This window comes from Cyprinus carpio, chromosome B16 (genome assembly GCF_018340385.1).
Source record: "Cyprinus carpio isolate SPL01 chromosome B16, ASM1834038v1, whole genome shotgun sequence".
In the NCBI taxonomy this organism is placed as follows: domain Eukaryota; kingdom Metazoa; phylum Chordata; class Actinopteri; order Cypriniformes; family Cyprinidae; genus Cyprinus; species Cyprinus carpio.
In genome coordinates this window covers 943,719-969,312 of record NC_056612.1, presented here as the reverse complement: position 1 = coordinate 969,312, position 25,594 = coordinate 943,719, and the positions used below count along the sequence as shown (strand labels likewise).

The following is a 25,594-nucleotide window of genomic DNA, read 5'->3' as shown; positions in this document are numbered from 1 at the left end:
TCAGTGCAAAAAGAGCCTTGCAGAGATCGCTCGCAAACACTATTAGTCACGCTCCAGATTCTGAAAGAAATTTGATTCATACTTAAATTGATGTGGTGAAAAATAAAGATCAGGAATAAGAGGTTTGGCAGTGAGGGGTGTCGCATAATGAGCAGCATTTGATCTGGAGCAGGAGCGTCCGTGAGAGCCGTGTGTTTGTGTGTGTGTGTGTGTGTGTGTGTGTGTGTGTGTGTGTGTGTGTGTGAGTGAGTGTGAGTGAGCGTTGAGTGCAGAAGTGTCTCTCCTTCATTAGCACTCGAGGTCCTGCTGGTACCCAGGTGGCCCAATACAAGCCTATTAAATCTCCATGGTGATGAAGTCAACAAAAGCACATCTTTTCTCTTCTCCATGCTTCCGTTTCTTGAGCAGAGCAGAACGTGTTTCTATGTAAAATCATTCTTACGTAATCTGTTGTAATATCATATCTTATACACAGTGTTGGGGAAAGTTACTTTTAATTGTAATGCATTACTTTTTCTCTTGATTTTCTCCTCTAATGCTATGCGGTCAAAACTATTTATATTTATGTCTATGTCTTTTTAGCAAAACTCTCAGTGAATAAATGGGAAAACAAAGTGACTTGCATTACTTATCTGAAAAAGTAACTCAGATATTTCATTGTAAATTTAAACGTGTTACTTTACTAGTTACTTGAAAAGGTAATCTATGTAACTCCCAACACTACATATATAAGCCACTTCTAAAACATGAAACCTTTTAGACAATGAATGAATTAAAAGAATCACGTAATAAATGGTGAAGTCTATGGTAAAATATTCTAATCCTACCCTACCTTAATATTTAGAGCCATCTTTGAGTAAGCCATTAAAACTATCTAAACAGGACTATCTGACCGTCATTTGAAAACAAGTGGAGTGTTCGGGAAAGCCTGATTTTAGAAATTAAACAATCAAAAAAGGACTGTAATTCTCTCATACAAATAGGTCAATTTATTAGTTCAATTTTGATTTTAACAAAAATTAGTAAATAATTTACGCACTTGTTTCATTTCTGAATGAACCCGAATTTTTGAATGAATTAGTTGAGTGAATCATCCAATGACTCTCTCAAAAAGATAGGCACCTGTTTCGTTCCTGTGTGAATGTGTCTGAAATCATATACTCTCTGAGGTTCTTTTATATATGTAATTACTTCACGACCTTTAGAAAGTATGTTGTGTATGGTATGAATTTTCTAGTATTTGCATGTAACTTGGATTTACAAATGTAATCATTTTTATTTTTTATTTTTTGTCATAGCTATTGTCCTGACATCAGTTGCATCACTTCACTGCCATTCACAGCTCCTCTCACTTGGCCTCATGGTATAGTAAAGTGTCCACTGAATGCACACGTCAGAATCTCACCAGAAGTAGTAGTTTTCACTGAGCAGAACATGTTTTATGTGTAAAAGCATACTCATTTTAGCATAAGAATGATTTTACACAGACACTTTTTTATTTCATGAATGAAGACAGTAATGACTCTGATTTCCAGGAACATATTCACGAAGGTCACTTTAGGTATTGATTTTAGTATGACAGAATCAAACCAATTACCAAATGGTAAGTCAGTTTAACCATATCAAATTGTAAATTAATGAAGTTTCCAATGTTGCAAGATGAATGATTCTTTTTTGCAGCATATAGGGTTACAGAAGCAGGGGGTTTAGTTGCCTGTTTAGTGCTCTGTGATGTAATCTTTTGAGGAATTGAGGAAAAATTACAGAGTGGACCTCATGTAGCTGAAAATAATAATTATGAATAAAATGATTTTTACAAATGCATTTAAAATGTCGATGAATCATAAAGACTCTTTTGAGTAAAGCTCAGTCTTTAAAGCGCCACTCTCAATGCAGGCAAAACATTTAGTCGCTCTTGCGTTGATGAATATCCCTCTTTGATAAATAAACCGTCCATTAGAAGGCAGGAAACAGCGTGCTGGAATATAACACTATGTGCATACATTTGAATATCAATGATTTGCCGAGGATCTGACACCATTAATGAGGGAGTCTAACAGATGGCACAAGTGTTAAGTGAATGTAGGGCAAATTCTCCAATCACATGGCATAATGAAGTCAGAGAGGCTGGTGGAGGAGACTGAGGACGTGTGGATGTGTTTGAGAGAGGGAAGGAGGAATCAGGGAGAAATTGCTGCGGCTCCATCCCACTCCAGTAATGACAGGGAGGATCAGAGGAGTGTGGAGACGGACGAGAGCCGCTGATGGCTTTCACACTTCAGTATCTCAGGGCTCCTGCTGACAATCCATCCACAATACTGTAATAATGCTGAAATAGGCCATTAAGGTGCCTCTCTCTGTGCCTCACTTCACTGATCAGACCGTACATGTGTGTGTGTGTGTGTGTGTGTGTGTGTGTGTCTGAGGTCTTTCAGCACCTCCGAACAGACTGAGATGTGACAAGTGCTAAAGTCTTGCTCGCTTCTAATTAGATCATGGTCTGCAGTGATGGCAGTAATGCAATATCTGAACCAGAGACGAGAGACAAGAGAATAAAAGAGGATTTGGAAGAGGGAGCCAGATCCTTCTTTAAATGTAGAAATGTAATTTACTTGTCACACTGTCTTTTCCTCATTCTGTGCATGATTTTGTTTTCTGTGTCCTATACCAGTGTGATCTTATTAGTATTTGAAGATAGACATACTGAAACATAAAATGTATGTTTTATTTTTTTATACGAATAATATAGCATTTCTTAGTAATACTAATTTCTAAAACATAAAGGCGTTTACAGTATGAATGTGCAGCTGCTGAAATGTTCAATTAATGATTTTTTTTTTTTTTAAATGGTAACAAATTTTAATCCATTCCTACCTTAATATTCAGAGCCATCAATGACTAAGCCATTGAAACTATCTGAGCAGGACTATCTGATCATCTGACCAGGTGAAACTAAGTAAAGTGTTTGCCAAAAACTGTTAGCATTCAACACTTCACCTTTAAAAAATAATTGTAAAAAATTGTTATACAAATACACGTAGGTCAATGTATCAGTCACATCTGGATTTTAAGCAAAAAAAAAAAAAAAAAAAAAAGTCTAAATAATTGAAGCACTTATATCATTCATGAATGTATCTGAATTTTTGAATGAATTGGTTGAGTGAATAATTCAATGACTCACTCATAACGACAGGCACTGGTTTCATTCCTGTATGAATCATTGGTTGTGTCTGAAACCACATACTCTCTGAGTAGGTATTTAAAGAAAAAAAGTAATTACTTTGCAACCTTTAATAAAATTTTGCAGGGTATGAACGTGTAGTAAATAAATGCAATCTGAATTATTCCATTCATCATGTTGTCATGTGACTTACTGTACCCGTGGCCTCATGGGATAGTAAAGTGTCCACTGAATGCATGCCTCAGAATCTCACCACAAGTAGGTGCTCATCCAGGTTCTTCTCACCTACTGTTTTACACTGAAAATGATTTGGTGTCATATTAACTTTAAAACTATTCTTAGTTAGAAATGATTAGAATAATACATTAGAAATTAACTGCAAGTAACACACTAAATTAAACATAAAATTCTGAAGTAAAAAAACTGAAGATATATATTCACTCGTAAAAAAATAAAAATAAATAAAAAATAAACATTACTCCAATATTTTTTTTGTATTTTTTTTTTTTTTTTTTTAGAGTTGATGATTACTATTAATTTGACCTCTTTTAACATACTATTTTTCACCTACGATATAGCAGGGTAGTATATATATTTGTATGCAGCCATAGTCTTGAATGAATCAGTTGAATTAATAATTAAATTACTCACTTATAAAGACAGTCAACGGCCACCTACTGGTGAAGTACTGTAACCGCAGAAAGAGTAACTGTAAAAACCACATCACTAACACACAGGCTGACAGTCTGTCTGGTGCAAACACTGGTGAATTATCAGCGCTCTTGAAACGCTGTTCAATCAATCAGGTCCCAGGACAAGAACTAACAATGTCTGTAGGGTCAAGTCAGGCTTGTTTGTCATTGTATCTACCTGAGCCCTTAACCTTGTTGAAATTCTTCTGAAAGAGACTGCTGTACGTGATTGGCCGAGACAGAGGCCTGTGTAACAGTTGCTGGGCGGAGCTTGGACGATTGCCTCCGTGGGTTTGCTGCCCGCTGGTAACAGCACTCTTATAAGAGTCTCCTGTCTGCCTCTGACAAATCAACAAGAATGCAAGAAAACACTCTAGTGCATGAAAGTCAGCACTGATTAACCCCCCGCTTTCTGTACACACTTAGACAAGGAGGAGGTGGTAATCAGTGCAATTTTATGCAGTCCTCCCACCAAAAGCATGGTGGTTTATTTTTGTCAGAACTGGCAAATTGCTTTTCACCAAAAGGCGCTGTGCGCCCTAAAATATTCCCAATTAAGCCCCATTGCAGAGTAATTTGTACTGATTATACAGTGTGAAGGCCATTAAAGACTGAAAATCCTAGCAGTGACTTCCATTGTGAGCCAGAATAGCTTGACGTTACAATTATAGGTGAAGAAATTGCTTCTTGAGAGCTATGCTGTCAGTCAGATGGGCTGCATTAGTGCTCTACGTTAAGGCCATGTCCACACGGGTATTTTTATAAACGTTTTTTTTTTCTTTTTTTCTTTTTAAACACATGCTATGAAGCATTGTCAAGAGCATGCCAACAGGTGGTGATATATACTCAACCGTAAAGCCCTGTTGACCAATCAGAAGCCTGAAAAAGTTTCCAGTAGGCGGAGATAACAGCGCAGGCTCCGATGTCACAAGCTAGAATCTGTCTGCACGATAGCACTGCAACCAGAGTTTGTGAAAAGCTTCACCCTGGCAGGAGTTTTCAAAAATGTTCGGTTTCGGTGAGCTGGTGCTGTGGTTGCGTGTGGACAAACCGCACAGAAAAAGCTGCGGTTTTGAAAATATGTTGTGGACAGGGTCTAAGACTATCACTATTGATGTATACGTTTTAAATGCTGTGTATTTGTTCTCTATGTTGAGACCTGAAAATCATAGAGATCTGGGATCTTTAACATTGGGACTAAACAACAATCACTCTTATTTTCTTCTAAATAATGCAAATTCTTACATGTATGCAGTGTAACACACAGAGCTGGGTAGTAACGGATTACATGTAATCTGGATTACGTAATCAGATTCCAAAACTCAAGTACTTGTAATTAGAGTAAACTACTTTTTAAAATACTCGTAATCAGACTACAGTTACTTTCTTATGGATTACATGATTACATTTTATTTACACAATGGTAATAAGTCATTCATAGTTCATTGATTCTCCTAAGTTTCCTTTTTTTTTAACGTGTATATTTTTTCCTGTTAAACCTGCCACATATATACGTTCGTGATTCTTCGAGTTTTCCGGCGGAGAGGGGGAGGGGTGTCAGAATCGCGCTCAGAAGAAATCAGCAACAAGATAATGGAAAAAAAAAAAAAAAAAAAAAAAAAAAAAAAATATATATATATATATATTATATATATATATATATATATATATATATGTATATGTATATTAGCAATGCTATTGTTGTGAGTTTCATGTTCTTTAATATTAATTTTTGTAATATTGTTTGTCTTTTCCTCATTGTTACTATGCACTTAAAATGTTTTGAGATGGATAGAAATTTCATTGCTGTGTGAATTTAGTCTTTTTCAAAATTCATGTTTGCTATGTAGCTATTTTTTATGGTTTTCATTGATATATTCATATACACTTCTAGTGTTTTATTAGATTCAATATTTGACCTGGCAGTGATATTGCTGTGAATTTTATGTTTTTCAATATTGGTTTTTGTAATGTAGCTGTTTTCTAAATTTACTTAATTATGAGTAAATATCCTTTAAAATCATTAGATGTGATTTTGTTTTATTCAGTGTTACAAGCAAACACTAACAGCAAGGTACATTAGTGTTAGTATTTTGTAAGTATTAACTGTCCATACATTGCACTTGAAAAAGAAGTTATTGTGGCTCTTCTTGGTGAATAAAATATATTTTGTGGAATATATTTTTTCTTTGTTTATGTCAAAATAGTACAAGCTTAGACTCATATTCAATATATGTGATATCAAATAAGGATTAGCACAAATGTAATCTAAATGTAATCCAAAAGTAATCAGATTACGTTACCAAAAATGTGTAATCTAAGAGATTATATTACTGACTACAAATTTTGTCATGTAATCTGTAATCAGTAACTGATTACAATTCATAAGTAATTTACCCAGCTCTGGTAACACACATCTGGAAATGCTGCCACAGAAGCCAGGAATCATCTGTTTGTTTGCCCTTGTGCTTTATAGAAATATAACAAAGCACCTCATGTTCAATATGTCTCTTTCTTGGTTTGCATTATTTTTCTGTTATCAGAGAGACTGAAGGTTACATGCTTTATTTTAATGCCACCATAGAAGCTTCAGTGGAAGTATATTGTTTGGTGGATATAATGAAATATAATTGTGCCGCCACACGGTCAGGTTTTTGCACAATGTTTTTTAATGATTAGACATGGTCATTGTTGTTACTTTGGTCATTGTTGCATTTCAAGGCTTCCATCTATTTAGAAATCTTGTCTTTGTTGGGTTTGTCATAGTGTAATCTTGTGGTTTTGCTGTAAAGTGGAAAGCTCGTGGCTGAAGGCGTCAGTTTGGTTGAACTCTGTCTTCATGTGTTGTAGGTGACAGCGTTACAGTCGTGTGTTTGACGCCAAGGTAGCCTGTAATTAAAAGTGCTTGTTAATCTGGCTATCAGCGTGTTAAAAGCTGCTTTTATAAGCTGCTTCCCAGCATCCTTCACTTCTGAGAGACAAACAGATGCTGGAGCTGCAGAGACAGTGTTCCTCATGAACCGCAGAGCAGACGCTCATCCTGCACACCACACGCCTGACATACGGCCTTTATGATGCTCTGAAGGAGGCTTATTGGATTAGCAGAGAGAAATCAGATTCTGTCATTTTAGTCAAGCATTTCTGCATGTTTATAAAGTTACTCGTGACTTCAGAGACTAAACTGTAAAGGAGCTGATGAGTTAAAGAGCATTTATTCTGTTTTTGTCACTGCTACTGTACCTGCAACTGCATTAATGGCATCAGAAGAAAAGCAGATCAAACTAGACGTTGCTTTTTTCTGAAGAGAATATGACGACTCTGGTCTCTCACACACTTTCCATAATAAGTAGAATTCATGATTTAAAAAAAAAAAAAAAAAAGTCTAAAATCAAAAGTCTCAGCATTTTCGTGTAATGTCACTAATGCCCTATTAATGTTATTTCGATAAGCAGCACAGCTCATTATATTAACCTTTAACTGCATAGCTGAGCTGAGGTCAAGTTTGCACACACCTTGAAGAATATGTATGTTAATAATTTGATTTAAGTTGAATTGATTTTTTTTTCCTGCATAGAATAAATGTTCAAATATAGTCCACAAGACAAAAAAATAACCAAATTCTCTCTCTCTCTCTCTCTCTCTCACACACACACACACACGCACACACAAGTAACAAAATAAAATGCAAGTGCAGTGCAACCTCAGAGTGTAAAAGTGAAAATGTGTGATTAATCTGTGTCTGTCATACATATTTCATACGCTCTCTGTGTTGATGAGGTTATGAATGTGATTGGTTGCCTCTGGAGCTGCACATGTTTTTGTCCTCATTTGCATAAGAGCAAAATCATCTTAACGCTCGTGATGCCAGGTGCGTGTGTACCAATCGCATTTGCACATTTTATTTCCACATTCTGATGTTTGGCCCGATCACGTCTGCTGTAATTGATCTGCACTGGATTCGTTATGTGTCACGTGACGTAAGAATGGAAGTGCAGCTGCGCACACAGTGATGTGAAGCTGAATTCATGACCGCTCTCTGCACTGGTCAGTTCTGAGATGTTGGTCTATTTTGCTTCCATATCATGTCTCCTTTCAGAGAAGTGGACTGAAAACATATAAAATACACATTAAAGTGTTTATTTAGCATCTGTAGTTTTCAGTTCCTCTCAAATTCAAATCAGGCTGTGAAATGAAAAGCCTTGTTTCTCCACTTCAGCAGCACTTAACTACACCAAATAAAGAGTTTTATTCCTTTATTCTGAGAGGTTTGCTCACATTTCATTCACACTGATTTATACAACATTTTACTCCTAAAAACATAGTGAAAATGTGTTTGCTTTCTGTCCATTGACACTATTTTCTGATTTATGGAGCAATAAAAAGAGAAATCCAAAATCTCCTCTGGAAAAACCTGAATCAAAAAAAAAAAAAAAAAAAAAATATATATATATATATATATATATATTTTTTTTTTTTTTTTTTTTTTTTTTGATTCAGGTTTTTCCAGAGGAGATTTTGGATTTCTCTATTATAGTTAACTTTAGTTAACTATAATAACCCATCAGGTTCTATATATATATATATATATATATATATATATATATATATATATATATATATATATATATATATGAACCTGATGGGTTATTATAGTTAACTAAAGTCATAAAGCTCCAAGATGCTTCAAGAAACCTACCTTCTAATAATGTTGATCACCATGTATATATATAAAGTAAAAAATAATAAAAATACTATATAAGTAGCTCAATTATGCTAAAATAACATAATAATAATAATAATAATAATAATAATAAATATTTTATCCAATGTTTAGATATTTGTTCTAGAATGTTACAGCAAATTAGTGCATGTTTAATTAAACAATGTGTCATTAGAAAACATGTGGGTCACACTTTAGTTTGGGGATCAATTCTCACTTATTATCTAACTACTAACTGTGACTTTTGCCTAAATAAACTCATAATCTGCTTCTTATTAATAGTTAGTAATGTAGTTGTTAAGTCAGGGTAGGACTAATAGATCTAATGATCATGAAGAATAATGCATTAATATGTGCTTTATAAGTAGTAATAAACAGCCAATATGCTTGCTACTAAGACGTAACCAGTTAATAGTGAGAATTGGACCCTAAACTAAAATGTTACCAACACTTAATCTAATAATTCAGCTAGGGAAGTATGGTTGTATGGTTTATTTATTATTTTATATATATATATATATATATATATATATATATATATATATTTATATTTTTATTTTTTTTTTTTTTTTTTTTTTTTTTACCTTGTTCACCTGGGGTTTTTGAACCTCTCCTAAAGCCAATATAATAGTTGATATATTTCATATTTATGATAATATGTGAACTGTGTTTTCTTAACAGTGTCTAGCTGTCTTTGCATTGCACCGTGACACAGTCTGCAGAGAACAAGAGTGAAGAGAAGCAGTGTTTAATTAGCCGAGGGATAAAGGCTGATAACTAACAGCGGTTGTGCTGGAAAACACCGTCACCCTCCCATCCACCGCTTTAATGAAGGCAGGCTTTAAAATGCTGTATTTAATTTGATTTAGCATTTTTATGAGACGAGCCCTTCTCTCAATCAAATTTGAGTGTTTATTGTTACATTAGCGCTCCTGCTTACAGTCGGGCTTTTGGACTACAGTTAATAAATGTGAACCATTTCCATAAAATATTCAAAGAAGCCCATTATTGCTACGCCGGCTCATCTCCGCTGCTAAACTTCAATCAGTTTTGCATTTGAAACGCATTAAATGCTTGGGTAAAACGCTATCATCTGCACAGCAATATTTTTATAGCCGCTATTGGGGAAAGCGTGAACTTATATGAGGTGCATTAATTCTGCTGAGTGTATTGATTTCACACGCAATCTCTGGATTTATTACTCATTAAGTATTTAAAACACGCGTGTAATTTTCTTGTTTACTAGCGAGTACAATGGTATGACTGTAAATCTCACAAAAATAATTACACCGAAGCGTCGAAAGCTAATGGTCATTTTAACAGTGACTCTGTAATTAATTCATGAGAGGTTTTAATAAGAGCGTGACATATCTAGATGCTCCTTTAAGGCCTGAGACTAAATCTGACATTTTAATTTGAGCCTACACTATAATATATATAATGTTGATTTCATCAGTAAAACCATTGATTGTTCATCCATTTAGGTGATATATCTTGATATTATTAAATATGAATTTCTTGATTTATTGTTTGGCCTTTTTCAGTCTTTCTTAATTCAATTGGAAACAGGGTGTGAAACTGAATGTGTTTTCCTGTAGTGTGAATCCTGACCCATGGATGGCGCTGACATCTCATGTTTGCTGTGGTGTGTGTGTGTGTGTGTGTGTGTGTGTGTGTGTGTGTGTGTGTGTGTGTGTGTGTGTGTGTGTGTGTGTGTGTGTGTGTGTGTGTGTGTGCAGATGATGGAGACGACGGAAGAGCAGAAGATGATGAGAAATCTTCACCGGTCCAGCAGGTGAGGAGCTCGAGCCTCATCATGATCTCTGATACTCTTACTAGACTGTCAGAAAGCCAGTTTCACTTCATTACTGAGCTCCTCAGAAACACACTGATCTGTGATGTTGTTTTATTGGAGGCAGAGGAGGCCAGTCCTGATGTAGACGACTCAACCACAACAGAAAGTGAAGCGGCCCAAAACACAGAAGAATCACCGTGTGACGGAGAAGAAGAGACGAAACCAGAGGAAGAAAAGAATGAAGAGGATGGAGAGATAAAGGAAGAGGGACAAACTCCAGAACCAGAGCCACATGACGACGGTGAAGAGAAGAAGGATGAAGAAGCTGAAGGAGGAGATGAAGAGGAGAAACCAGAGGAAGGAGCAGAAGAGGAGAACACAGAGGAGGAGGGAGAGCCGACGGAGGAGAATCCAGATCCCAGTGAGGACTGAACGAGAAAACCTGAAGCGAGAAACAATCGTCATGTCCTTCAAAGCGTATACTTCTCTGTCTGCTGCAGAGCACAGAAGGAGCTGTCGTTTCTGTATAACAACATGGAAAAGAGAGACCAGAACATTCCTCAAAATATACTGTTTTAGTGAGAAGACAGATGGTCATACAGGTTTGAATCAACACTTCTGGGAGAACTATCCCTTTAGAAGATTATATTACTTCTAATTTAATCATATTAATAATTTATTGTATTGAGCTTCTAATACTGCCAATATATTTAATAGCACAACTAATTTAGACAGTTAGGATTTGAGAAAATATCTATTTTCCATATGGTAACATAATTATGGTAACAAAACCAGTACAAGTGCTAATATCTGCTAAACTGATAGGTGTAATGTTTGCTAAAAATATTTGCTAAATATATGGATTTCTATTCATCTTTCAGTGTCTTGTCTGTTGTGTGTCATTATTGTGATATTATCATTTCAACTGAATTGATTAACATCAGTCCTGAAGAAGCTACGTGCAAACTAAATACAGTGACTGCTTTCACAGATCTGTGTGGACTCGTCATTCATTAGTGTGTGTGTGTGTGTGTGTGTGTGTGCTTTTGAGATGTGTTTGTGATATTTTGAATGCAGTGCTTCATTTCACAACAAATGTGAGGCATTTTGCATTTTGTGTGTGCAATACTTGGATTTGTGTGTAAAGTTTTGAAAAAAAAAGAGGAAAAGTTTTGAAAATGTGAATGAAGGAATGTTATGATATTCTCACTATTATAATATTTATTCACGATATTCTCAATCTTTTCTAAGTGTGGTGATTTCGAACTACACTTGAAGCACATCATATTTACTGTATACCAAATTTCTGTAGTCAAAATCCAATCATTTCAACAGAATTCTGCAAAATCTGCAATTCTTCTTGAGGACTCAAAGGTTCCTCATCCCAGTTTAATTTCAGAGTCAAATTGCTCAGGTAAATTTGCTAATAGAAATCTGCTTGGGCTAAGAGTGACTTCTGTGTGAGCTGTGATTCATGTCACAACATCCTTGACCATGGAGAATGGACCTAAAATTTAGCCAAAAAATTATATAATGTGACCGCATCTATATGCAATTTTCTGGAAGAGAGAAATATTTCCATACACAGATATTGCATCAGGTTCAAGTTGGTCACATAAATTCAAAGAGTTTGGCTTTCCACTAATGTGACTGAACCTTTATCCGTTTGTTAGTTCATCACCTAATGAACACTGTTTCCAGGTTCAAGCATCTGCTTAATTTCAAGTGAGCTTTTAAAAACTCATGGTGAAAACTCACAGGGCTCACGGTGTCCTGGATGACAACATTTTAATGATCCAAACAAAATGTTTGAATCGATGTGTGGCCAGCTGAGATTTTGCTATAGAGATTATAGGTTAGGAACAAGATTTTTTTTTTTGGTATTATTACAGCACACCGTTGAGTGTGGTTTACTGTTTTTGTTTGTTTTAGGGTCTAATATGACACCGAACTTGGACCAGATGGACATATTTATAGACTGAGGATCTTCAGAGCATCAGTGTTCACTAATGAATACACCACGTGAAAGATACATCATATTTTAATGTGCTTTGATCAAAAAACAAATGGAAGAAACAAACACAAACAAAAAAAAACAAAAAAAAACCCACCAACAGACAATGACGGTAACAAACAGTTTCTTTTTATTCTGTTTGCTGAAAAATAGACATGTTCCAAGAGTAAGAACAGCTCTGATGCCTTCTGTCTCCTTCCCAAGAGCAGACGGACAAACCAAACCAGAGGATTTGACACTTTGAGACGATTACCAGTATTGTGAGCGACACACATCCAAAAACACATCCATATATATCCGTTTAATTAAGAATCAATTCTTGAAGCATCAGTTATATATATAATAAATGTTATATTTTTAGACTTCATCTAGGCCTGTCCGAGAGATTTGATTGTTAAATATCTGGTGACTGGTGCGAGAGATTCATTAGCAGGCCTTATCATTTTCCAACATCTGAATGCATATGCAATATGTTCGATGATAATTTATAATCAATAAATAACACAAAAGATTACACTCAGAAGTGACGGTGAGGGTTTTTCATTCTTATCAACCTTCCTGAAAATAGTTTACAATGTTTCACTGAATGCTGTGATCATGCAACATTTGCACTAATCAATTAAAGTAAAAGAAGAGTAAAAAGATGCACCAACACAAAATAACTGTTTTTAGGAATGACTGGCACAAATACTGTACTTACAGAGAAACTCTGGAGACAAAAGCACAGCAATGACTCTAGCAGGAAGCCAAAGAGAAACACAAAACAAGAGAAGCAGACAGAAAGAAACGGTGGCACTAGAGTATGGAGTCTTAATGGGTTTGGCTGCGATGAGTGTAATTACCTTCAGACAGTGACTGTGCTTAACGGCCTCTTGAGGAAAGCGAGGCTGGAGCAAGAATGATGTGCAACACGATGAGAGGATATTACATAATCCCACAGGCACATTTAAACCATAATCTATTTTCACTCCTAGACATCGCGGGCGGTGATGTATTTGAGCAGAACGGATGCGCAGTATTGAGATGTGTGGAATTGTGGCTCGGAACGCATTGCGTTCTGTCAACTAACTATTGATTGACTGTAGCAATAGAGCGCGAAGCGTTCGCTAGCAGAGATTCTGAGAAAAATTGCACCTTAGGTGACGGCAATGAACCAGTGTGACGCTTTCTGAATGAGCAATGACAAATCACTGTAGTTTCTGTTGACAATGCTAGTAAAGCAGCCGTGATGAATTAGCAGGCCTCCCTTCTGCTTGTTTATGAGTTTTACCGCGTGACTTTTCTCATTTAACACGATGGAAATTGTGAGAGGCTGTGTTTGGGTTCAGTATAATAGAGAAACTATTCTTGTTTTTTGTTTTTTTTTTCGGTATGAATACACACATGTCTTGAAAACCTCTGGAGAATATGTTGCTCTTCGGAACAGCTGCCTAAAGATGTTCTGATTCCTAGCCGTAGCACGCGAGTATATCTGTGCTGTGTGTCTGTGTTCAGGAGCACCAGTGTTGATCGACAGGGTACGCTTACGCTAATCACCATAAATACTCTCGATATTCTCGCTCAACATAGACGAATGATATGCGCCGGAGAAAGTGCAGTGTTATCTAACTCTACTGTTCCAGGAACTGTTGTTTTGTTTTGCACGGAAGCATCGGATTCTTAAGAGGTCAGGTTTCCGCTCCGGGCTGGACGCTCTGCACTTTGGAGAGCGTGACGGGCACCTTGGCCTCTCCCGGGGTGGGAGTGCGGGTGACGGGCTGAACGGAGGCCTGAATCTCAGCGAGGCGCTCTTTGAAGCGCTGCTGCAGACGGAGCTCTTCCTTGGAACTGCCCTGAGAGCAGGCGGCCAGCAGCAGCCCCACCGCCATCCCGCTGCCGCCCACGCAGAACAGCACAGCGCCGGCCAGCTTACAGGCATCCAGGGCCCGGTTGAAGCGCACTGCGCGGCCGTCCACAAACAGCAGCTCGTCTTCTCCAAACGCTTCGAGTCGAGGCGGAGTGGCGTAGCCCACCAGCAGCACGGACAACCCCGCTACCAGAATCAGAGCGCCTAGCGCGAGACAGACCTGATGGAGAGACACAGAGGAGCTGTATTAATCCAATGTTCTGGCATGAAACTCTAGGTGGCGCAGTCCGGTAGTTCACACTCAATGTTCAAAATTGACATTATGATCACATTGCACAGCTCATTGGTTCTTTTTGTATCAGCAGCCAATGAGCTCGCTGTTCAACATTCAAATATTTGCTTGCTGTAGGAGTTTGCAGCGCACTTCAGAAACCCTCCACCTCCCCAGCTCCACCTGTATAGATCTGTCACAGGGTGATTCAAGTATGCTATTTATGGCGGTTATTCATACAGTATATGTTATATGTGCAGCAGCAGTATTTCTGCTGTAGTACTACCCTCGGTATAGCAGCAGGGTAACAGATCTATTCTGCCAAGACCAAACACATTCAAGAATTAATTCACTTCCAAAATAAAATGTTACTGATAATTTACTCACCCCCATGTCATCCAAGATGTTCATGTATTTATTTCTTCAGCTGCAAAGAAATTATGTTTTTGAGGAAAACATTCCAGGATTTTATTCCATATAGCGGACTTCAGTGGGGGCCAACGATTTCAAGGTCCAAAAATGCAGTTTCAATGCAGCTTCAAAGGGCTCTACACAATCCCAGCTGTAAGAAATATTGCTGCTGCAAATATAATCCCCTTATTAAAAGGGGGAGACTCTACTATACTAGATAATTATAGGCCAATCTCTAAGCTTTGTGTTCTATCAAAAATTTTAGAAAGTTTTATTAGTGATCAAGTGACTTGTTATTTGAATGTTCACAAAGTTCTATCTAGTAATCAATCTGGGTTTCGCAAAAAACACAGTACCACTACTGCCGTTATGAAAGTTTTAAATGACATCATTGGATCAGTTGATAAAGGTGATTACTGTGCTTCTCTTTTTATTGATTTATCAAAGGCTTTTGACACAGTGGATCATGACAGATGACACTGTTATTTATTGTGGTGCACCTTCAAAACAGCAAGCCTTTTTTGGTTTAAAAAAATTATTTTAATTAATAGAACCCAATGTGTTCAGGCTGAGGGCAAAAAATTCAGGACTGTTGGAGATTGTTAAAGGAGTTCCTCAAGGATCCGTGTTAGGGACCCTTGTTATTTACTATCTACATAAACAGTATCGATCAATTTAATTCAATACACCAACAAAAAATCAAACCCAGATGACACTGTTATTTATTGTGGTGCACCTTCAAAACAGCAAGCCTTGATTAAACTTCAAGTGGCATTTGATGTTTTTCAGTCACGGCTTCATACACCTAAAACTTGTTCTGAATGCTGATAAAACTAAAATCATGTTATTCTCAAGCTCGAAAAAGGCGGTAGACAACTTTATTCCTCTTCAGACTGCAAGGTAATGTGATTGAGTTAGTGAAAGAATATAAATATCTTGGTATCACTATTTATAATAGAGTATCCTGGCCATCTTTGTCTATTAGAAGGAAAATTCATTTTTACTTAATCATTTATAAAACTATTCTGGGGTTGTTGCCTTCCTATTTAGGTTGTCTAATTCAAAAGAAAAGTGTTGGGAAATATTCCCTCCGGTCTGATAATTGTTTTACTTTCTCTGTCCCATTTGTGAGAACTGAACTGGGAAAAAGGGCTTTTACGTATGCAGCTCCGTTTGAATGGAATTCAATCCAAACGAAATTGAAATTACAAACTCTGTTGCCTATGGAACATTTTAAATCTATTACTCGGTCACTCGAAGAAGATTCACTGATTTGTAATTGTTTTTAGTGTTTTAAATTGTGTATTTGTTGTTGTATTTGTTGTTTTAATTTGTAAGTGTGATGTAACTGCTGTCCATTCTTGGCCAGGACTCTCCTGTGAAAGAGATTTTAATCTCAGAGAGATTTTCCTGGTTAAATAAAGGTCAAATAAAGAAAAATAAAAATAACATACATGAAATTACCCCCATATAGCATACATGAATCACCTCGTAGCAGATATATACAGGTGGAGCTGGGGAAGGTGGAGGGTTTCTGAAGCAAGCTGGAACTGTTACGGCAAGCACTAGTCATATATTTGAATGCTGAGCAGTGAGCTCATTGGCTGCTGATACAAGGGAGAACCAATCAGCTGTGTCATGTGATAATGATGTCATTATGTCAGCTTGAGTTTGACCTATCGGACAGCGCCAGAACTCTGTATATATATAAACTAATATATAAAAATAAATCATCTCAGTTGGAGCTGAACTAGATAGGGCACTGTCTGGCAGTAAGGACTTTTATTTTATTTTTTTTATTAAGGGGTGGAAGCACACCACTATAAAGGAACACAAGACAAAACAAAAGCATCATTGCAAAACAAAAATCTTTGTTTAAATTTTTGTTTTCATAATCTTTAAAAGACAAAATAGCAATTGAAAATAAAATTAATAGTGTCTTTGAAGAGGAACCAGCTTTGTGACTGGCTGCACATATTACTAATGAAATTAAATATACACTAAAATTAACTAAAAAACTAAAACTGAAAAAAAAAAATAATAATAATAGAAAACAAATAGTAATATAAAAATATACAAAACAAACAAACAAAAAAAAAATATAAATAAATACAAAAGACATACAATAACATGCATTCATGCAAAGATAAAAACAGGTTTGTTGGCACATTTTTGCAGATAAACAGCAAAATTATGGCGTCCATCACAGCAGCTCACCTTCCAGAGCACAGAGCTCCAGCGGCTCGGCGATCTCTGTGTCTGGAAATCTTCATCGCGCTCCCAGATGGAAGCGGTGCACTCCTCGTAGAACTGGTGCAGGTAGGAACGCACCCCGTAACCCTGGTAACCGCTGCTGAGGGCGCCATGGCTCTGTTCAGCGTAATCCGAGCCACAGATCTCTGAGCAGGACCTCATGCTTCACATCTGCACACAGACAGCAGTCTTATTTACTTTCAATTCAATTCAATTTACCGGCCATGAAACTGTATGTGCATTATGTCATTAAAACACAGGTTGAACAAATTGAGGACACACTATTATTATTATTATTATTACTATTCACTCAAATTCTAACAAAAATTAAACAAGCCAATAAATAAATATTATTATAGTTTTAAACTTTAAAGTATTTCATATTAATACTGTAAAATTCAGTTTCATTTGGCACTTGGCAAGTGTTCATTTTACATTAAAAGCGCAACGGGGGATAATAAAAAAAAATACAAGAGTCAAGTTTTTTTTTTTTTTTTTTTTTTTAAGAAAAAAATCATGAAATTGTATTATTTGAGTGCCAATAAGATGTTAAATAGCAATAAATTAATTTTCTGATGTCTCTTTATGGTTTTGCCCTTTTTAGAAATCTGCTCAAATGAACAGTCAGGCAACAAACAATCTAAACAAACAGCGTTCTAATGACAAGACTTTGACAAGCAGTTTTAATAAACTAATTCCTCATTAACTGATTGTCCTTTTGTTAGAGCTGAAGTTTGTTGTTCTGCAGAACCAAACAGAAGATTTTTAAAGAGGTTTCCCATTCCCTCCCCTGTTTTACATTGGTCAGACACACAGATAGCCCCACCCCAAACTGAGAATCAGCCTATGAAAGGTTTAATTATCAAAGGTGAAGAATATTAAAACACACACCAAATCTGCAAAACCATACACTAATTCTCAGCCTTATTTCATAAAACACTTTTTTGCAAAACACAACACACAATTTGCTAACACAAAAATCTATCAGGAATTAATATTATGGCAAGGTGTTTGCAAATGTTTGCTTTTGAGATGTGTTTGTGGTATTTTGAATGCAGTGCTTTAATTTGCAAGAGATGTGAGGCATTTTGCATTTTGTGTGTGCAGTTCTTGGATTTGTGTGTAAAGTTTTGAAAAAAAAAAAAGATGCAAAGTTTTGAAAATGTGTGTAAGCAGTTGGAAAAAACAAACAAAAAAAAACTGTAACACTAAAACAATGACAGACTCCAGCTTTAAGCATCAGACTCAGCAGATCTGATGACAGTGTGTGGTTTCCAGCGTGAGCTTCAGATATGTGGTTCTGTAAAGAGGGTCTGGATGGTGAGAGCAGGAGGGAAACGAGGCTGTGATGAAATCATGGACACCTGCTGAAGCTCATGAGGACATGACTCAGCCATCCTTCAGCATTTCAATGAGCCTCAGTCCTGCACACTACACCAGTGCGTTTATTTAGAAGTTTAGGCTCATGTTGTAATTAAAGTGATGGCATGCAGAGATACAGAAAATGAAGCCACATTCACGTCAGTAAAATTCATATGACATCACTCACATGTTGGTTTATAGAGTGCATTAGACTTCTTTCTGAAAGTATTTTTTCACATAGGAATTAAAAAATAAATAAAAAATAAAAAATAAGTAATTGTTCAAGAGTCATAAGCGATGAACCAAATCAACCAGCTACAAGAAGAATCACATTACAAACTCTGATTTGAAGCAAAAGAAACACAAAGATACAGCTTTAGTGAGGGAAACAACAACAATCCCATTAAACGCTATGAACGACAATGAAGAAATATAAAACTATTGATTTAAAAATCTTGATTCTATCTATATAAACAATATATTTTGCATTTATTGCAAAATATGCAAATATATACAAATATTGAAGCAGCATTTGAAATTGAATACTTCCCAACTATATAGAATGCAAAAAAAAAAAAAAAAAAAAAAAAAAAAAACAGTATGTGAAGTGAGTAGCATGTCTGAATTTGTAGTATACAAAAAATAGTAGGCAAAAAGTCCCTGGATGACTACAGCCTACATACAATGAGATTCTGAAGTGTGCATCCGATGGACACTTTACTATCCCATGAGGCCACGTGGGAGGAGTTATGAAATAACAGCATGGCAGATGTAGTATGTCCAAATTACATACCATATATATATATTCATACTATAGGCCTATAGCTACAACATACTTTTTTAACAGTCAGAAGTTGCAAAGTAAGTTGAAATTCAAATTCATTCTCAGACAGTATGTGATTTCATCTGCAGGGCTACATGGGAGTAGGCGGAGCCACAGAGTTATTTTGACACGATTTCTTGATTCCTGATTCTCTGATTGGTGGAGATTACAGAATCGTGGGTAATGTCGTTACTCATAAGGACCTGCTGTTAAACAATTATTAAATTGTTTGAAAACTGTTAAAATAATGCAAACAGATGCAGATATCATCGATTAACAACCTTGTAGCTCACAGTAGGTCTGTCTTTAACAGTTTATAAGATACCGTTAAAAAAAAAAGAAAATCCTCTATATAGAAAATTAATGTGTAACACACACACACACACACACAAACACACACACACACACACACAAACACACACACACACACACACACACACTTTCAATCATATTTTCATCTGACATGAATTTGTAAGCATCTGTATGAAGCTGAAGGTTTGCTCTGAGATTATTATTTTATTTTATTTTATTTTATTTTATTTTTATTTATTTTGAGCAGCGTGACGTCACAGTCTGTGACTCACAGATGACGCCATCCTGAGATCTTGATGTCATCTGATGCTCCTGAACATCTGAGACACTCTGTCCTCTCCTCTCCTTGGAAATGTGCAATTATATGATGAAAGTCTATTTATAGCTGCGTGTATGTCCAATGCGTCAACGAACGTTTAAAATATGCAGTGTCGTCCTTATTCAATAAAACAGCACAAAGCAGCTTTTACACATTTGATGATCGATAAAAAAGCAGATTGTAGTTAAAGTCTTACCCATCAAATGCGTCCTGCGTGACAGCGTTCAGACAACAACGACGACTTCAGCATAAGACATCGAGAGGCTTCGCCAGATCAGTGTTTGGAGTATAAATGAATAAAAGTGAATACCTGTCATAACCGTGCTGGAGCTGCTCTTCTTCACTCCGCACAGCCGCCGATGCACTCGACTCCCAGCGACGCACTGCGCATGCGCCAGAGAGATGCGAGCGTCTGTCCTGATCAGATGCTCCTCGAGTCACCTGGCTGGAGAGAGAGAGATGAGTGTGATGCATCTTAATCAGGTTCAGATGCGCTGTTCTCCCTCACGTTCACCTGTATGTCACACCGCCAGGGTTTCATTTCAGGGGAACGAAGACTGCTCTTGATTTTTCTTTTGTGATTATTTATAATGCAATCAACTGCTTTGTGGTTTGTAATTGCCAGACCGCTTGTAGAGGTTCTCTATGTAATAAAACACTTGCATATAAATTATTATGCTTTTTCTGACTAACAATTCCATCGATATCATTTAAGAAGTGAACTCTATTATGAGATCATGCATTTGGTGTATGAGAAAAATGTCACATTAAGAAAAAAGCATTTAAAAAATAATAATAATAAATAAATCTTTTTGCAGAAAGTCCAAATTGTTAAATCCTCCCCAATGCATTCAAAATAATATCTGTATATTGAGCAACACTCAACAGCACCATGCAAAAAATGCTTGACCGAGCTTTAGTGTGGCTCATCAGTGTCAAAATAAATATTCCAATAAAACTCCTTGTGTGTGTCATTCATGTTGAAAATCTCATCCTCATTAATCATCATTAATCACAGCCATCTGTGAAAAACAGTGTTAGACTGGATAAATGACTCTTTGTCTAGGCATTCTAGATCAGAACTGTGCAATCGACACCGCCTGTTAATCAATATTCTGTAATGAACAATGTAAATGAGAGCTGGCTGATTCATTTTCTTTTAGGCTACTTAACTGCAGTCTTCCCACAGGCTGCTTTCTATTCCACCTGTATAACACTAGTGAATTATTCACATCCTGAGCACTGGTTGTTTATGGTGAGCTTTAGGCCAAAAGCCATCGTAATAATGACTAATCAATAGACTTTGTTTCAATCAAATGCCAGGTTTCACACTGCTCTCGGTCTCAGATTGAGCTGGGCTGTATTCATCGTGTCAAGAAGTTTGTCTGTGCAGTTTCTCTTCTCTTCAGCACTGTTTTCTTACAGTGTAATGCATAAAGGGTCCTTTTACAGAGCAGTCATCTTCACCAATCCTCATCTCTCGAATGTTCTTTTTTCCATCATCCCAGCACTGTCTATTGTGTAGATCCATAAAACAGCTGAAGATGTCTTTTCTGTTAGCACTTAACCACTCCACAACCTTAAACCGATGCAATTATTTCTCTTCTCTGCATTTCTCCAATCCAGTCGGATAAATGTGGCATTGTATACTGCAAATATTGTTGAAGAATTGCTTCCTCTTTTGTAAATCGGGGCTAAATGCATAAATATAAATGCATTATATATGTGGAAAATGTTGAGAACCTGAGAATTGCATTGTTTCCTGCTGTACAGCAGAGCTGCTGATACCAGCTGATCTGAGAACAGCACAGCACCTTGTGAGGATTCATCTGTTATGTAAGCTGTGCTCAATTTGACATTTGCATTTATTCATTAAGCAGATGCATTTATTAAAAGTGATTTACAGGCAAGCAAATTGTCGTCAAAAATATACAGTGACATTTTTTTTTGGCATCCAGTTCATTTTGAAGTCTGAAATGGGGTTATGCACCAAATATTTCCAATTTCATGGCATGTGTACTGTCATAGCATGATTCCCGGTCCCCGCGGCTCCTCGTGCACGAGCCATTGACTCGCTACAGAGAGACCTGGAAACTGCCTGTAATGTTTTTATCATGGGAGCCTCTATAGCAACCACTCAGCGATCTGTTGCTCCAGTGCGGCTGCCGTGTCGTAAACAACACAAAGGATTCCTGGAATAAGAGTCCAGTGTTTTATAGCTGTTCTGACTTATATATTTGTTGGGCTGAATTAGATCCAGACTTTTTATTTATTAGAAACATGCTTACTTCTGCTCATAATAAGGTGAGCTATTTGTCTCGCATGGTGATTTCTGTGGTTCTCATTATATTGCAGTGTTTAACTGTGAATGAGCACCTGGCAAAGGGTCTGATTACAGTGTATGCACACCCTTCCCATCATGCAGCTGAAGTCACTGTGTATCTTGCCTGCATCTGTAAATAAGGAACTATTTAACTGTGCATGTGTATAAAACAGGTCTGAATAAATTTCCTCAATTTATATTCACTGGTGTTTTCTTTCTCTCTCTCTCTCTCTCTCTCTCTCTCTCTCCTGTTCTGTCTGTGTGTGGACAAGCTGTGCTTCTCTCATTCTGTTTCTATGGTTACAGTCAGCGAAAGGTCACCTTCTGGAAGTCGCTGGAGAGCATGCGCCGCACAATGACAGTGCCATAATCACACTATAACAGGACTTCAGCTGATAAAAGCAGACTTCATTAAGCCTGTGTGTGTGTGTGTGTGTGTGTGTGTGTGTGTGTGTGTGTCACTCGGACGTGTTAGAAGAGCCACTGCACTCCATTATACAAACACTTTTACTTGCACACTCAGTTCTATATCAGCAATACAAAATTTCAGAATAGACAGTAATCTGCTGCTTGTGTTATAAATGTGTATATGCAACACCGCTCGAGTTAAAGAGAAGAGCTCAAGCTGATGTCATTATTTGCTCCATGTTTCCCTGCAGGTTAAACGCAGTCATCAGTGTTAAACCATGTGAATGTGTTTTAACCTATTATTGGAAGCGGAAAATTCTGTAATATTTATAGTTCACCAATGCAAAGCACACATCTTACAGTCACACTGAAGCTTCAGAGTGATGCCGTCTGCCTCCTAGAGGTTGATATTGGCATGACAGCACATTTCAGATTTCATCACTCCATGAGCGATGGAGGAGCACCAACAACAGCTATAAATCAACATATGTTTATTTACATGCATTAATAAACACACATCAAGTGATTTTTCATGACTCCTGACCGTTCCATCAGTCACAAAGCGAAGGATTTGTATGTAAATGTGACTATACTATAAGCAGATCTCTTTGTCTCAGGCTTGCAGCCAAAGGCTTTTTTTTTTTTTCGGCTTTCATACAACAAATGATAAGCTCCTTCACCTGAGCTGCTGTAATGCTTGGTTAATCATTTAATAACCAACCCCTGGATGCTCAGAAATCAGGTTACCGCCCCGGACAACCTCATCTTAATTTCCAAATCTGTAATGATGGTTTTGATCGGTCATCTGTCAGCTCTGCACGCTGATGTATGGCGTTTGCTGTCATTAGCCTCTGGCTCCCAGCGAGAGCTGACCGCTCCATTCATCACAGCACTCGTCCGTCATTGAGAGCCAGCAGGAACAGACACCGGTCACTGTTTGTCATGACGCTCACTGATCACACACTACAAGTGCTCATTTTTCATTCCACCATGAAAACCTTTTCAAGAAGTAATCTTAAAATTAATACATAACGTGCCAAAATACTAAGTGTTAAGACTTTCAGCCTTTTAATGAGACTTTCTCTGTATGGACATTTACACTACACATTCATTCATTCATTTGACTGTAAATAATAATAATAATAATAAATAAATAAAAGAAAGAAATAAATTGAAAACACTGACTCCACTGCTGTTGTCACAATTATGGACTTGAGTTTTGTCTTTTGTTTTCTTTTCCTGTCTGCCCTTATTTGGTTTTGTTCCCATCTCAGTTTAGTTCATTAGGTCATTATCTTGTTTAGTTCATTATCAGTTATCCTCCAGCACCTGTGTTGCCCTCATCCGTGGACTCATTTAAGCTCACTCTTTTGTACAGTACTCCGTCGGTTATTGTTTATGTTACTGCTGTTGTGTCTTCATCATCTTGGAATACTATTAAATATTATAGTGATTATCTTTGCCTTTCCTTGGCCTAAGCGTGACAGCTGTATTCCTGTAGATTAGTGTTTCCAGATGAAAGATACAGAAGAAAATCATTGCAAACCTGCTCTGATAACTGCTCTTATCTAGTTCGAATGCGTCTCTTCACTCCACTTTCACTGGGAATTTGATTTGACCCACATCATTATTCTGTCTATACAGAGTTCAGTCACTGCAATATTTCCATTAACACATAATATTGGCTTTCTGAGGAAAAAATGGTCTCAGTCAGTCCGAGTCTGTATTTGTTTCTTTCTATTCTAACCTTATTCGTGTGCCGCTGCAATAACCTGCTCAGAGTTTCAGACGCAGCATCATTTCCCCGTGACTCTCGCTGCGATCCCGCCATGTTCATTTCCCCTGGTATTGTTAATATTAAAAACAAATGTGTTGGTGGGAAATGATGCAGATCCAGAGGCCATGCACCTGCTTCAGCATCTACAGCACGACACACATCATCTATCATGCAAAACAGTCAGAAGACGCCTGATGCCGGATGGGCTTTTCTCTCTCCGAGTCTCTTTATTTGTGTTTTGGATAAATCTGATTTTGTGCTCTCCCTCTCTTTCTTTATTTCTTTTCCCCTTTTCATCGTAGCTCCTGTATCTTACCCTCTCCCTCTCACTTTCCCCTCCACCACATTTATTCCTTCTATAATTGCTCATTGTTTGAAAGGCCTCAGATTGGGGATTAAGGAGGCCAGACGGGACAAAAGCGCAGTGTGTTTCCTAGACAGCGGCTGCGGGGCGACAGACACTCGTGTTTGGCTGAGACTGTAATGACGCCTGCGGCTGAAGCCACTGTTTGCACAAAGCCAACGTCTTCTGCTTCTGCACCTGCCTCTCTCTCTGTGCCACTTCTGACATTTTTTACAGTTCTGGGGTCTCATTTATAAATGTTGAGTATGCAAAAAATGGGCATAGAAAATGCATACGCAATTTTCCACGCACATATCGGGATTTATAAAAAATAAACTTGCCGTAAATATGTACGCAACGTACGGACATTCTAGACCATGCGCACGCACTCTTTTTCCTGGAGTGAGGAAAGTAATAAAGAAAACTATAATTTTTAAAATCTGTTTTCATTTCAATATACACATTTACATTAAATATTCCACTCTCATTAATGGAGATAATCACTGAAATTACATAAAATCATTACACCGAAAAAAGTTACAAATTATACAAATGTAGGCATGTTTAGTGGATGCGCTTGATCACTTTTCCTGTGGCATACTGTTTTAATGACAGCGAGGAGTGCTATAGGTGCAAAATAATTCATCTTCAAACTAAACTGCAGATCTCAGATAATGCTATGCAAAAATATTTTAGTGAGAATAATGATCAATGAAGCGCACTTCGATAATGTGGCGGACACTG

The 25,594-nt window shown here is 37.1% G+C and overlaps 2 protein-coding genes across 3 annotated transcripts in view; one reads left to right on the top strand and one right to left on the bottom strand.

The window, feature by feature from the left end:
* Positions 1–11,378, top strand: part of LOC109055865 (doublecortin domain-containing protein 2-like) — a 40,832-nt gene extending 29,454 nt beyond the window's left edge. Inside the window, exons 8-9 of the mRNA XM_042740262.1 lie at positions 10,333–10,388; positions 10,506–11,378. Of these exons, the coding sequence (XP_042596196.1) occupies positions 10,333–10,388; positions 10,506–10,820 (371 nt within the window). The 3' untranslated portion in view covers positions 10,821–11,378. The remainder of the gene's footprint in view (positions 1–10,332; positions 10,389–10,505) is intronic.
* Positions 11,379–12,509: 1,131 nt separating this feature from the next.
* LOC109055863 (neurensin-1-like) lies at positions 12,510–20,464 on the bottom strand. 2 transcript variants are annotated; one of them, XM_042740260.1, is made up of 3 exons: positions 20,310–20,464; positions 17,148–17,354; positions 12,510–14,468 (listed from the first exon to the last, which is right to left on the bottom strand). In XM_042740260.1, the coding sequence occupies exons 2-3, from the start codon at positions 17,343–17,345 to the stop codon at positions 14,070–14,072; spliced, it is 597 nt and encodes a 198-aa protein (XP_042596194.1). In that variant the 5' UTR covers positions 17,346–17,354; positions 20,310–20,464; the 3' UTR covers positions 12,510–14,069. The 2 variants fall into 2 exon arrangements, with proteins under 2 accessions (XP_042596194.1, XP_042596195.1); XM_042740261.1 differs by having other exon boundaries at positions 20,196–20,363.
* Between the last annotated feature and the right edge of the window lie 5,130 nt (positions 20,465–25,594).